This window comes from Buteo buteo, chromosome 8 (assembly GCF_964188355.1).
Source record: "Buteo buteo chromosome 8, bButBut1.hap1.1, whole genome shotgun sequence".
Lineage (NCBI taxonomy): Eukaryota > Metazoa > Chordata > Aves > Accipitriformes > Accipitridae > Buteo > Buteo buteo.
In genome coordinates this window covers 16,437,723-16,451,928 of record NC_134178.1, presented here as the reverse complement: position 1 = coordinate 16,451,928, position 14,206 = coordinate 16,437,723, and the positions used below count along the sequence as shown (strand labels likewise).

At 39.5% G+C, this 14,206-nt stretch overlaps 1 protein-coding gene across 6 annotated transcripts in view; it reads left to right on the top strand.

Annotated features, from left to right (window-relative positions):
- Positions 1-14,206, top strand: part of ITSN1 (intersectin 1) — a 145,314-nt gene that overhangs the window by 20,539 nt on the left and 110,569 nt on the right. For all 6 annotated transcript variants that reach the window (XM_075033767.1, XM_075033766.1, XM_075033765.1 and 3 more), the window contains exon 2: positions 12,528-12,587. In XM_075033767.1, the coding sequence (XP_074889868.1) occupies positions 12,560-12,587 (28 nt within the window). In that variant the 5' untranslated portion in view covers positions 12,528-12,559. The remainder of the gene's footprint in view (positions 1-12,527; positions 12,588-14,206) is intronic.

Sequence of the window (14,206 nt, the reverse complement as noted above, 5' to 3'; positions counted from 1 at the left end):
AGGGTGCCTGGTGCACATCCTCTTGTGGGTACTCACAGGGCTGTTTCTCATGCTTTTCCACTCACTGCCAGGCAGTGTTTTGCCCTTTCTTACACAGGTTTTCCCTGAGGTGCCACCATCTTGGCTGAGGGGCTCAGCTGTGCACTGCAGTGGGTCCATTGGAGCCCCAGAGAGGCTACCCCTGCAGCTCCCCACTGCCTGCACCTACACTCTACATAACATACATGAGTTTAAACTCATCCTTGTAACAAAAAGGATTTAACCTTACTGTTTGATGCTAACTGATGTGGCACTCTGTGTAGATACCCACACATATGAAGCTTGTGCTACATATATAGTATTTTTATAGCTGTATACTTTTTATTACATCTAAATTTTATGTGTTGCTTGTGATGAAATCAAAAGGGTCAGATAACTGGGGTCAACGCAGTACTTAGATCACTGCATTGTACACAAATACATTCAGTTGCCTTATAGTGCTGGGGTCAGGACTGTACCTGTGTGTTAGTGCCACAGAACAGAGAATTTCCCGGTGTGTGCTGCATTGGTAGCTTTATAGGTCAATAAGATGTTTTTAGCTCAATATGAGAATCCTCATAATTAAATCTTGAGAAATTTAAGTGCTTGCTTAGTCAGTATAACCCTAACAACTGGAACTATAACTTTCTGTGGAGTGTTTGTGACCCCTTTCTCTGGGAGGCACTGTTGTGAAGAAAAAGTAATTTCCAAAAAAGTTAGGAAAGCATCCTCATTTTCAGGATTTGTTTTAATGCCTGTTTTGTTCTTGCCCCAAAGAACAAGCTTCTCTCACAACACGCCGCTCAGTGGTGTTGAGCAATTCACTGGTAAGTGATTTCTTTTTGAAATGATTTTTTTTTTCTTTTTTAAAACAAAAACAATGAGCGAGTCTTTGCCTTTCATCTTCATTGTTTTGGGGTCTTTTCTTTTGGTGAAGTGCAGGGAGGTTAGCCATCCCTTAATGATGCTACTCATGTTCAGGGCAGGTTCAAGGAATGCTTATATATTTTACAAGGTCTCCTTCAGAGAGTTTTGCCCTGAGATCAAAGTTCTTGAATTGTCATTCTCAAGGAAATCTATATGACTAATTAGAAGAAAAAAATAGAGGAGTAAGCCACAGAGAATGACTGCTATCAACCTGTGTCTGAACAACTTGGTTAAGTGTGACCAGAAGGAAGGTGCGTAACAGGAACACTTGTCTAAATGACATAATATATGTCTGTTCTTGGATCTGAAAGTGCTCCTAATGTCATGCAGAAGAGTTAGGAAGACCGAGCTTTGAAGAAATTCAGAGCAGAAGGTACATGTGTAGGAGATGTTGGCTACTTCAGTCAATAGTGATGTGGTCTGACACAACTACTGAGATGCTCATAAGGCTTGGTAGATGCTGAGTAATTTCTCCTATTAAAGCACTATTTTGAAAATCTGCTTGACAAATCTGCTATAGCAAACTGCTTTTGCCATACCCCTGCATTCATTTAACTGGTGATTCCCTTTCCTCTAGAAGTTCAGAAGAGCAGATGCTTACAGAGGACAAACTGACCTACACTGGAGCAGTTCAAAGGACAGAGCCATCTGTGCCTTCTCTTATATCACCAACTTTATCTTATCTCTGCCCTACTAGACCTTTTTCTTGTGGTTTTGCCTAGGAGGAAGGGAAAGGGAGTTGACACACAGATCCTGAACTCTCTCAGCTTACACTTGTGCTGACTCTGGGCTTTTTCTTTGTTCTTACCCTTCCCCCAGCATAACTGTTACTTTGGGGCAGAGATGGAGAATGTGAAGTGAAAGAACTCAGAACATCTGACTTTTTTTTTCTTCCCTTTTTTTCATTGTCCCCACTTCAAATGATCCACTATCAAGTTCAGACAAGAATGGGGATTTGCACAGCATAGCTACATGGGATTAGTTTAGGCCTACCAGTAATGAAATCTTGAGGTAGAAGACCATCACTGCTGTCCAAGAAAGACTTGATGGCTCTGACCTATTCCTTTGGCTGTCCTCATTTCTCTGAGAACATCAAGCTGGCTTATGAGTCCTTTGATTCTGATCTGTCTAATGTTACAGACAGTTATGTTGGCCTAGTCAGAAAGGGGGAACACAGATCTAGACTGTGTCCATAATTTCTTCACTTTTCAGTCCTGTGACTGAAAACACAGCTCACAGGTCTGCCATCTTCAGCCCCCTATCACTTATGAGCTCATGCAGGGGTGTGAAAAAGGAATCCTTGCTGTTAGGGTGGCTTTAGCTGCAGTGGAGGTAAGTAGCAATGATAGATTAAAATGGTGCATTGAGAAGGCAGAATACTGGAGTAATGCTGGACCAATATGGTGAAACATGGGAGAGTTCATGCAGAGTTGCGTAGTGGGAATCTGTAGGAAAGAGGGGAAAGAAATTTATCAGCTACCCCCTGGTATATTTACATGAACTGCTTGACTTGCAAGTAATAATAGCAGTGTCCACCTCACTATAGGAGGTGGCCCAAAGGGGTGTGGAAGCAGTTGTGCTGTGATAGTTGATGTAGGAATAATCAAAGGGTTAATCTGCAAAAAAATAATATCGTAATCATATTATTCTGTAGTCGGCTATTTCTTGCTGAGGCAATAAAGGAAGAAGCAAGGTTACTTGTTATGTGGACTGGAGAGATTAGAAATCTGATAAGGGAAAAATGTCTAGTCAAATAGAGGTGATCCAGTGCTGCATTGGGCTTTCAAAACAACTGTGCTCTACTCTCTGAAAAGCTGGAGTTAAAAAGTTAAAGGTGGCTAAGTTAAAGGTGTGATATGACTATCAGCCTCCTCTTAGAATAATTTATTGGTTTGGGTTTGTGTGGCGGGGTTTTTGGTAGTGGGGGAGGGGCTGCAGGGGTGGCTCCTGTGAGAAGCTGCTAGAAACTTTCCCAGCTCCAAGTTGGACCTGCCTCTGGCCAAGGCCGAGCCCATCAGCAATGGTGGTGGCGATAACACATTTAAGAAGGGGAGCTTCTTAACTACTGTGGGGGAGGAGATTGGAATGTGAGAGGAACACCTGTGCAGACACCAAGGTCAGTGAAGAAGGAGGGGGAGGAGGTTGATGCCCCTGCAGCCGGTGGTGAGATGGCAGGCTGTCCCCCCCCAGCCCATGGAGGTGAGTGGGGAAGCAGATGCCCACCTGCAGCCTGGGGAGAGATGAGCCCATGCCGGAGCAGGGGGATGTCCCCCAGATGGCTGTGACTCCATGGGAAAGCCCACGCTGGAGCAGTCTGTGACTGAAGATCAGCCCGTGGAAAGGACCCATGCCAGAGAAGTTCGTGAAGGACTGCAGCCCGTGGGAAGGACTCACGTTGGAGAAGTTTGTCTTTGGGAGAAGGACCCCATGCTCAAGCAGGGGAAGAGTGAAGAGTCCTGCCCCTAAGGAGGAAGGAGCAGCAGAGACAATGTGTGATGAACTGACCCCAACCCCCATTCCCTGTCCTCCTGTGCCACTGGCAGGGGGGAGGAGGTGGAGAAAATTGGGAGTGGAGTTGAGCTGGGAAGGAGGGAGGGGTGGGGGGAAGGTGTTCTAAGGTTTGGGTTTACTTCTCATTATCCTTGTTTTGATTTGATTTGTAGTAAATTAAATTGATTTTCTTTTTTCCCCAAGTTGAGCCTGTCTTTTGCCTGTGACCATAAGTGGTGGGTGATCCCTCCCTGTCCTTGTCTCAACCCATGAGCTTTTCTTTATATTTTCTCCTCATCCTACCAGGGCTGGAGGGGACAAGTGAGTAAGCGGCTTCATGGTGCTTTGTTACCAGCTGGGCTTAAACCACGACATATATTAATATACAAATAACATAAAACTAGCACTTAGGTATTACAGACCACTTAGACGTTGCTTTCCTTTGGCTAAGGCTGGACTCCAGGCTTTGGCCGGTTTCCCCTTTTATTCCAAGTGTATCTTCTAAGTGCTGTTTCTTAGTGATCCTTGAGCCATGGAGACAGTCAGATTAACAGTTCTGAAATAAAGCATGACTGTCTTCATTTTATGTAATGTAAATAGCAGAACCAATCTGCTTTATCTGATTCTATTAGCATTCAGTATAGCTATTAATGGTTACTTACTGGCATTTGAGATCACTGCTCAAGTTCATGTTTGCGAAACAAAATAGACTTTGAGGATCTAAGAGAGCACAATACTTTAATAACTAGCAGTGATATAATGCCTTTCCTTGTCTTCCTTACTGAATCATTCTTGAAGTGAATGCCAGGCTACTGTTAAGGCTATTGTATAGATGTGGCATGTATTCCTAACTCCATAATTCTTGTTTCAGATTTTTAGTGTTACAACTTGTTTTGAAGAGGGAGGAGTCAGAACTTGCCAACTGCAATTATGTTAATGAAGTTTTTTAACAAAAAAAAACCCCACACCAAAACCAAACAAAAAAAGAAAGCAGCTTATTACTACACCTCTGTAAGTAAAGACAACTAAAAAGAAAAAAATAAAGTTGTGAGTGCTAAGAAACTACTAGAAGTTAATTCTAAAAAATAAGAAAAGAATTCATACTTTACAAGGTCTAGTGATTCAGAATGAAGTCAACAAATGTTAAAGTGACAATAAAACAAGATACTTATTTCTTAATAAGGGTTTTAGAAACAGTTGAGTGATGCAGTGGATTTTGCATCAAGCTAAGTCTTTTAAAATGAAAGCCAGTCATATCTTTAAAAAGATACTGTAATTCAGTCACAGATCACTTGGTACTGGAATTACTGGATGAAATGCTGTCAACATTAAAAACAGATTAGAAACAGCCATTCAAATTGTGCTAGCTAGACTATACAACAAAATGATCTTATCACTGCAGCCTTTGCTTGCTTTCCTCCTGATGTTAATTCCATTTGATTAAACTGGGAACTCCTTAAGGGAAAGACTTTTGCTTTGGTTATATAGCCTGTACTATCCTGAAATATTTAACTAGAGTGCTTGGGAGCTATTTGAGTACTGCTGATAATATGTAGTCATCGGCAACATTTCTTACATGGATGAAGATGCAGAGTGTAATGACACTGGATGATCTCCAGTTCTTTAACTTCTCATTTCCAACCTTCTAATTTAGTTTTTCAGCTGCTTGTAATACCCATGTGTAAAATATGTTCTCATGGTTTATGGTCTGACTGAATTAGGTTTCTGTTCCAAGTTACACTATTAACTTTTACTGTAAATTAGAATGCTTTCCTGACATAGTTTCCCCAGCTTTGAAATGGGGATTGTCATTCTCATTTGCTTCAGAAGGGATGATATTAATGCCAATAACCAGTTATGTAATTGCTTCTCACATATTGGAAGAAGAAAAGGACTAAAGTTTCAAGGAATTAATCTCTGAACTCTCTTGTATGTTTGTTAAAGACAAATTCTGAGCACCTTGCTCAGGTTAAATGAATAATTATTAATATTGATATTTAGATGTCAGTTAATACCTTCACCCAGAAGTGTATGAGTTAATATAGCCCAGAAAACTCAGTACTGTTTTAATGAAAGACAAATTGTGGAAAACAGCAATCCAGCTGTTAATCTGGGTGGCAAAAAAGTCTGTTGTCTGGATCTTAAACTTGTCTGAGAATTTTGAGCAGTATAGGTCTGATTTCACCAAGAATGTTCTTCATAACCATCCTCTTGAACTTTGATCCTAAGGTCTTGAAGTAATAAAATGTGTTTTGGAGAGTGTGTCCCTCATGTAGTGTTTCAGCAAGAACAGGCAAAAACCTGGTAGTTCCTGTGGAAGTAGTTGTGGGGGGCTTTCCTGCAGAAACACTTAAAGCTTATGTGACTGAAAAAGATAAAGTGGCAATGCCATGGCAAGAGAATAAACAATGTCCTTAACTGCTTGCAAATTTGTTGTACATGAAAACACCATTTTTGTTGTTAGTCTGGGGCTTCCACCACAGTTGTTGATGAATGTCCTCATTTTTCCTGTTTTTAGAAAGTAAGGAGTTCTTTATTTGTTAGACTCTTGAGCTGTCTTCTGACTTACAGTGGAGAAAAGAGTGCCTTGCTACTACACCTGTTGCCTGCTTGTGGGTTTATAGTGATTTTTCTTCCTTTGTGGTCAGGTTATTCTTTCCCCATAGCAGAAGATAGATACTGTGAACACAGAAATGACCTTCTCAGCAGTTTGATCACTGCCACGGGTGTTGAAAAGCATTTGCAATGGTGACTAGTTTTGTTAATCTCATTTGGGTGGTTGGCAGAAATACAAGAAACAGTAGAACTTAACAGTTGTGAAGGTTTTTACAGTTAGAAGTCATTCCTGTAAAGAGCAGAAACTCTGAAAAGTTTGACTGAAACTGGTAACTGTATTAATGATCTAATTTCCAAAGAGCAAGAATCAAACTTATATGAATGTCTCAAACTGGTTTTGTTTTCCAGCATCTGTCTAAAATTACCAGGCTTTGCTGAAACTATCAGAGTCCTTTTATTAATACTAGCCTAAAGGCTTTCCCTTGTAACATGGGAAAACAACTAAAACCTGCTGTTAGTCTGCGATATGCTCACATGACATCCTGCTTTGGGGTATTTTGTCATAATTTGGAATTCTTGAGAAGGATGTGGGGTTTTTATCTGGTTGGTTTTGTTTCTTTTATTCCTGTAGGAGGATGAAGGTGACTGATAAGTTGCCTCAGGAATTACTTCTTGAATTGTATGCCCAAATTATGTTGTGAATGATTGCTTAGGAATAGAAATGCTGTGCTGCATTTTAGGTAATACAAAAATAATGATTTTTTTTTTTTGTGTCAAACTTGTCCATATAAACACACATAGCACTGAAGTAGCTAAATTGCTCTTAATTAATACCTTCTATGGCTTTATTGCAGTTTTCTATGTAAACCTGTTCTTAAAAGAGCACAGATAACTTTAAATGGAAACTATAATAAAGTTTTGAGCCACGTTGTTTAAGTCCACATGTAATATGCAGTGGAAGGAATTTTCATACATGTCTGACTTTCATGCATAAGTGTTGTTAGTGTAGTTGTTTTCATCCTGATCACTTTTTCAAGGTAAAAACTTAGATAAGACATCAGTACTTAAATTTAGATATGGTCTGGGCTTATGTACGTATGGAGTTAGTCTCTGTGTATGTTTCAGTTTTACATTTATACGAATAACTTTTAGTCTAGAAAGTCCTTTAAGTTTAAGGAGGAGCAGAATGTTAAAAGAGTACTTCTTGTATATATATGAGTACTACTTGTATATAGAATATTGGTTTATGAGAAGAGAGTAAATTATTTGGAGTGAGGGATGGGAAATAAAATTTCTGGGCTTATCTACAATAGTATAAGATGGAAGAGAGAGCACTAACAGCTGAGATGGCTGGGCATTTTCTTGTCTCCCTCACTTGGAGCTCGGTGTAAGCAAATTTTTCTCATAAACTAACTTATGCATTTTAAATTTATGTCTTAACACTCTCTGTGTATATAAAAATAATTGTGTAGATTATGAAAGTTCTAATTATACAGAATATAAAAGTTATGCCTGTCTCTGAATGCCTTGGTCCTGATGTTTGTTCTACACTTTACATCTATGTGCCAGTATGACATTTCATCATACCCCATGCTCAGGCATGGGGAAAGCTTCCTTGTGCTCTGAAGTCCATGGAAGATCATGGATGGGAGGACTGTATTTGTTCCAGTAGGCTTGCCACAGTGGAAGACAATCAGGGCTGAGAACCTACCTTCAAGTATTGGCCATCTCCTTACCTCTGAGAAATAGCATTGGTCCCCAGGCTGAAAAACATAGTCTCATCTGGTCTTATCAACCCTATTATTTTTCAGAGATTACACTCTCCTATTTCCCCACCTTCCTTCCTTGCTGGAAATGTTCATGCTCAGACTTTGTGGGCTTTCCACCTCCCAAGTGACAGAGACGTAAAACCTCTGAACACAGGAGATGTTGGGTGAAACTGGAACAGTGCTTACAACCAACATCCTTTCTGCCTGCTCATAACAACATAATATAATAATCCTAAGCAGAAAAGAATTACAGAGAGCAGATGCGTATAATGGGTCTTGTGTGCATTTGCAAATTATTGATCTACTGGAACATCATTTGTTCATTATGCTGCTTTCACTGACCTGAGAACACAAACACGTTATGGTGCTGCACAGACCTTTGTGGGGAGAGGGAATGCAGTATGGTTGATGTGGGTACCACACTGAATTTGAAAGCTGGTGTGTATGCCTTTTCTGGACAGTTGGGAAGTACAGAACTTGTGAATGATCATCGTGTTTAGTGGTTTATAGTGTGTGTAGATTAGATGTTGTTCATAGATTGTTGTATGTTAGAAGGAAGTATTTAATGTTGGATCTGTTTGTCAAATCTCAGTGCGGTGATGGCTTAAGCTTTTTTGTGGACAAGTGAAGGTGAGTAGCTCAATGTTCTTTATTGTTCTTTCTAAAAGCAGTATAAAATACCAGTTGTATCCTCTGATTCTTGCAGAAAATAAACTATTTGATGGACTGTTATTTAACAGTTCATTACTAGCATAATTTTGCTTATGGAAAGAGTTTTGGGCTGGCTTTCTAAGGAAACAGTGCATATGACTGACTGACAGTGCAGCCGTGGTTCCTCTTATTGTCTCCTTCTTCCTGCTTGAATAATTTCTAAACTCATTGGTCAATGTCAATTGAATTTGTTAGAGTTCAAAAAATTGCTGAGATATCTAAGTTCCTACAAATAATGAATATTAGTAGTTAGATAGAAATTACTGCTTTCCTGAAGGGAATGGCACAGAGTTCAGTTTACCTAGTCTGTTTTTCTGTCAACTTTCTGGTCAGTTGGTTCCTACATAATTTTTGTTTTGTCTTACTGTGTGCTTTTTCTTGTTGGGGGTGTCGGGAGGAATAAGGAAGGCAGAGGAGTTAACACTGTTGTGGAACTGGTAGAGATTAGGGTACGAGGATGCAGATCTAGAACAACTTGTTACTATTCCAAAATAATGTTGCAATTTGATATGTCGGTGCTTGTATTTCCATTACAATAATTCACAAATATATGATAAATTTATAATATAATGACTGTGCCAGATCCTTTTTGGATAAATAATATCTGGTCTCCATGCCAGAGACCTTCAACCTAAAAGCTAGAGTCATAGAACAGCCTGAGTCAGAATGGACCTCGAAAGATCATCTGGTCCAACCTTCTGTGGGAGAGGGAGTGTAGATGAGATTATCTAGCACCCTGTCCAACTGTATATTGAAAACCTCCAGTGATGGGGACTCTACCACATCCTTGGGGAGGTTGTTCCAGTGATTGATTGTTCTCACTGTAAAAAATTTCTTACATCAAGATTAAACCTCTCCCAGTGCCACTTGTACCCATTGCCCCTTGTCTTCATGTGGCTCATTGTGAAGAGAAAGCCTCTGTCCTCTTTGTAGTTGCCCTTTAAGTACTGGAGTACTGTGATGAGGTCCTCTCTGAGCCTTCTCTTCTCCGGGGATAAAAGACCCAACACTTCAGTCTTTCTTCACAGGGCAGGTTCTCCAGCTCTCTGACACTTAAAAAACTCCTGATCTCTTTTAACCTTCATTCTCATATATAACAAACTCTGAGCTGTTGGAATCAACTGTCCACAGTTGCCAAGTTTAATTCCTGCAGAGTTGTGGCCCCTGGTGTCACCTTGGGCATGTAAAATGAAACCTCTGTTTATGGAAGTTGGGTGTTACATTGACAATAAACAGCAAACTTAAATTAGTCTCTTACTGGAGCACGTTGATCTTACTCTCCCTCTGTTTGCTTCCTATTGTATGTCTGTCTGCAGTCTGTTTTATTTTGGTTTTCAGTCTCTTGAGTTTAAACATAGCTTTCTGCTCCTTTTTTCCATTTTACTCATCACTATTTAGCCAGCTTACTGGTAACTACACCCCCCACTCCCGAAGCTCTTCAGGATGGTTTTATGCTTTCTTTGGCATCCAGCACAGGGCTAGTCTTGAGACTTCCCACTCCCTCCCCTCCTTCTGCTGTGTTCAAGGGTAGAGAAGGAATAAACTCCTGTTGTGGTTTAATCCCAGCCAGCAACTAAGCACCATGCAGCTGCTCGCTCGCTCACCCCCACCCAGTGGGATGGGGGAGAGAATCAGAAGAAAAAGTAAAGCTCGCAGGTTGAGATAAAGACAGTTTAATAGGACAGAAAGGAAGAAAATAATAATTATGCTGATAATAATAATAAAATGACAATAATAATAATAAAAAAAATAATTGGAATATACAAAATGAGTGATGTACAATGCAATTGCTCACCATTCGCTGACCCATGCCCAGTTGGTTCCCAAGCAGTGATGCGGCCCCCACTCCCCGAGCCAACACCCCCCAGTTTATGTACTGGCCATGATGTCACATGGTATGGAATATCCCTTTGGCCAGTTTGGGTCCGCTGTCCTGGCTCTGTCCCCTCCGAACTTCTTGTGCCCCTCCAGCCTTCTTGCTGGTTGGGCATGAGAAGCTGAAAAAAACTCAACTTAGTATAAACACTACTGAACAGCAATTGAAAGCATCAGTGTGTTATCAACATTATTCCCATCCTAAATCCAAGACATAACACTATACCAGCTACTAGAAAGACAATTAACTCTCTCTCAGCAAAACCAGGACAACTACCAATTCCTTCGGAGTACTAGTAATCTGTAGAGGAGTATCTTCCCTTAAGTGGCTAAATGCTTTCAATGCTTTTATGTGCTCTTCTGTCCCAGTATTTAAAAATATTTAACTTTTATTAGCTTGCAAAAAAATCCCAAACCAAAACAACAAAATAAACCGAACACCACCACCACCTCTCCCCAACCCACCCTCTAGTTCTCCTTTTAAAGTCTGTTGTCGTCCCATTGCTGTCCCAAGTGATTTTCCTGTACTTCTGCATACTCTGGGAAACTGAAGTAGGAAGAGCATTTGTGCTTTGCTGGTCTCTATCCTGTTATCTTTTTAACACTCGAGTGTAAAAACTGCCTGTGCTGTAAGATTCAATAGTACATGTGTGGAAGTTCAGAGAACTAACCTCCCCCACCCCCCCAGCATTTGCTTGCTGTTTTAAAAAATAGAAACGTAATAGAGGTACTGCCTGCAACAGAGTACAATAAGAAAACATAAGCAAAGGTTAAAGTGCTGATCATCTAGCACTTAAGAAATGCTTTTGAAAGAGCCATACTAATAAATTAGCTTATTCTGAAAACACTGTATCAGTATGAATGTGATTTTAAACTTTTGAGATAATGCTTGCTGTGCATGAAATTAGTATCGACTGTGTTACCTGGCATTTGGAAGAAGGTTTCTGAGTCATGTACCACACTTGGTTGCTCTGCCAAATTATGAGAAAAAAATGTCAGTATTTTTTTCATAGTTCTCTAAATTACAACTGATGGGGAGACTGGCTTACAAAAGTGCTGTGGGTTTTTCTGCAGTGACATCTGTGGAGTGTATATATAGTAGGTTCCCAAGTTGGAAGCCAGAAGAGTATGTGGGAAGTGTGAAAGGGGGATGGGGGCAAACAAGAAATTCAGACAAAAGGAAATTGTTGATGCAAGTTAATGCCTTTTCTTAGTGATATTGATAAATTTCTGCTGCTGTTCAAGCAGTCTAAATTATTCTTCTTCTGATTCTGTTTCCTTTTGCTTTTCTCCTGTTGCCTGGAAAACATGTGTGGAATCTAGTAGGACAAGAGGCTGCTTTTTCATTGTTTTGTGGCTCTGTTGCTAGCTATTGTCCTCTTGGCTCAGGCAGTTCATGTCAGTCTTTGTGCGAAGTAAGAAAAATGTTTGTCCTTTTTTCTTTAAAGATTAAATTTCTAGACTGTGTGGATTGCTTTTATTTGAAAAGCAAGCAGTGCTAACATAAGAGTGTCTCCTACTGACTAACATATTTTTGCTTGCGATGTCACCTTTAGCACTTTTTTCATTCGGATGTGCTTATTAAATTTGTGGGCTAGTTTGGGGGTAAAGCAGTATTGCAATATAGTTTCATTTTTTAATGTACTTTGTTTAAAACAAAGGAACTCGTAAGTCAGACAGTACATTTAATGATTTTTTTCTGTTGGGAGTAAAAAACCAGATTGCTGACACTGTTGTATGTTTTCAAGAGTGGGAAATAGAGCCAATTTTGCTCTTAAGTAGGAGCAGAGCTCTAACACCCGGTAAAGTAATGTAACCTTGAGCAGTGTCACTGAGATCTTTTTGTTGTTGCTGGCTTACCTCTGTTCTTTACTACATCAATGATTATTTATAAATGAAGATTGTTTTTGAGGACATTCTTGAAACACAACTGAAATGTAGCTATTTGCTAGTATGAAAATGCGGTCATGGATGCATAGGGTAATGCAAAAAATGAGACATTTAGTTCTCTTGTAAGTAACAGTTCTTACAGGTAGTATTTATATGCTCCTACTTCTTCATTGCCTTTATTTTTGCTGTACTAAGTAATTATAAAGTGGTACAGAAAATATACTGAAAATGGAAGACACTGTAACTGATTATTTGTTGGTGTGTTTTTGGTTTTTTTCTTTTCTTTTTCAGGCATCTATTAACAAGCTAAAAGTGACAGAACCATGGCTCAGTTTCCAACACCTTTTGGGGGTAAGTTGTTTATAGTGTATTCTGAACTATTCTTATATGCAAAAACTGCATAAATCTGTTGCTTTCCAAGTATGTTCTGTATTGAAGTGCTTATGGGTAGTGTATCTTTCTGAGATGATAGTTTATCTGATTTGTGATGTTTTTGCAGACTCATTAGAGAACACACATGAAATTTTGCAGAGACATCTCAGAAGAGTCAAACAGAAAAGCTGTGCTTTATCCCTTTTTTGTGCATTGATTGATTACAGTCCTACAGTTTGTAACTGTCGGGCAGATCCAGGCCATTCAGCCACTGGCAGTACGGCATAGCCTCATTCTGTGCTAGTTGTGGCTAAGAAGTGGATATGCTTTTCCTTTGAGGATTCCTGGACTTTTTCATTGCTAAAAAGCACAGCAGATGCCTTTGGACACTATCACTTGAAATTTCTTTTCCTTATTGTGCCATAACCCATGTTTAGATTAGAACAAAGGTGCTGCATTTTTTAGCTCTTTTGTAACAGGGGAAAGTATAGCATCTTGAACTTCAGCCTTCTTTGAAAGATCCAGAAAGGGCCCTGGTAGTGCAATAGAGACATTACTTTCATGTGAATAGCAAAAATACATTTTTGAGCCCAGTTTTGCAACTGATCTGAAGAAAGATAAAGATAAATTTCAGTGCTGAGACCTAGTAACTAGTTTGGTTGCACTTAAATGTTGCATCTGTTAAGGGCTTTTCTCTGGAGATGCAGATATGATTCTTGTTGTGTGCATATATATGTTTGTGTATACATATATACACATAAATATGCATACACACATACACAAAAAAGTGTGTGTGTGTATGTATATAAATATATATGGCAGTCTAGTTTTGGGATTGGATATAGCTAGGAAATAAATTTTATTTAGTGTTAGTGTTTCAGTGGGAGACTTCAGGAAACACGCATGTTATTCAAGAGTATGCTGTTAGAGAAACCCAGTTCTTGTTAAACACAATTGAATGGATGCAATCTCTGCCAGTCTTTAGAAGTCCGTGAAGCACAACAGAAGCATCTCTTTGCATGTGGTAGCTAGAACAAACGTATAATTGGAAAAAGCCATTCATGGCCTAAGTTATGTTGAAGTCCGGCCTTCTGAGATTAATTCTTGTTTGGTACCAGGCTTTCTCAGTTTGGGAGTTAAACTGGCTACCAAAAGCTTTGATCAAATAAAATCACTGGACAGTTTCATGTAGGATACCCTTTCAGGTTGTGTAAAAAGTTGTGAATAGCTTCATTTCGCTGATTTTCACAGTCTAAGAAAAGTCCTGATGTGAAAGAAGTCTGCTTGTTCAAATTGAAGTATTTCCCTTTGTTTAGAGTTAGGGCTGTGCTTTGCATGCACCCATATTTAAACATGTACATACATTCTTAATGGGAATCTTGTCTTCAAAGCATTCTCCTCTGCCATCTTCAGAGAGTTCTTATTGCATTACAGATGGATAGCAGCTTTCTTTTTTTGTCTTTATATATTACTGTTTGATCTTGCATCTGTTGTCCAGGATCATGTTAACTCTGGTACATGGCTTTAGGAAGGAAGGAATTCACTATTTCTTCTCAAACAACTTTTCTCATCTGAGTGCTCTACAAAGAGGAAGTTGA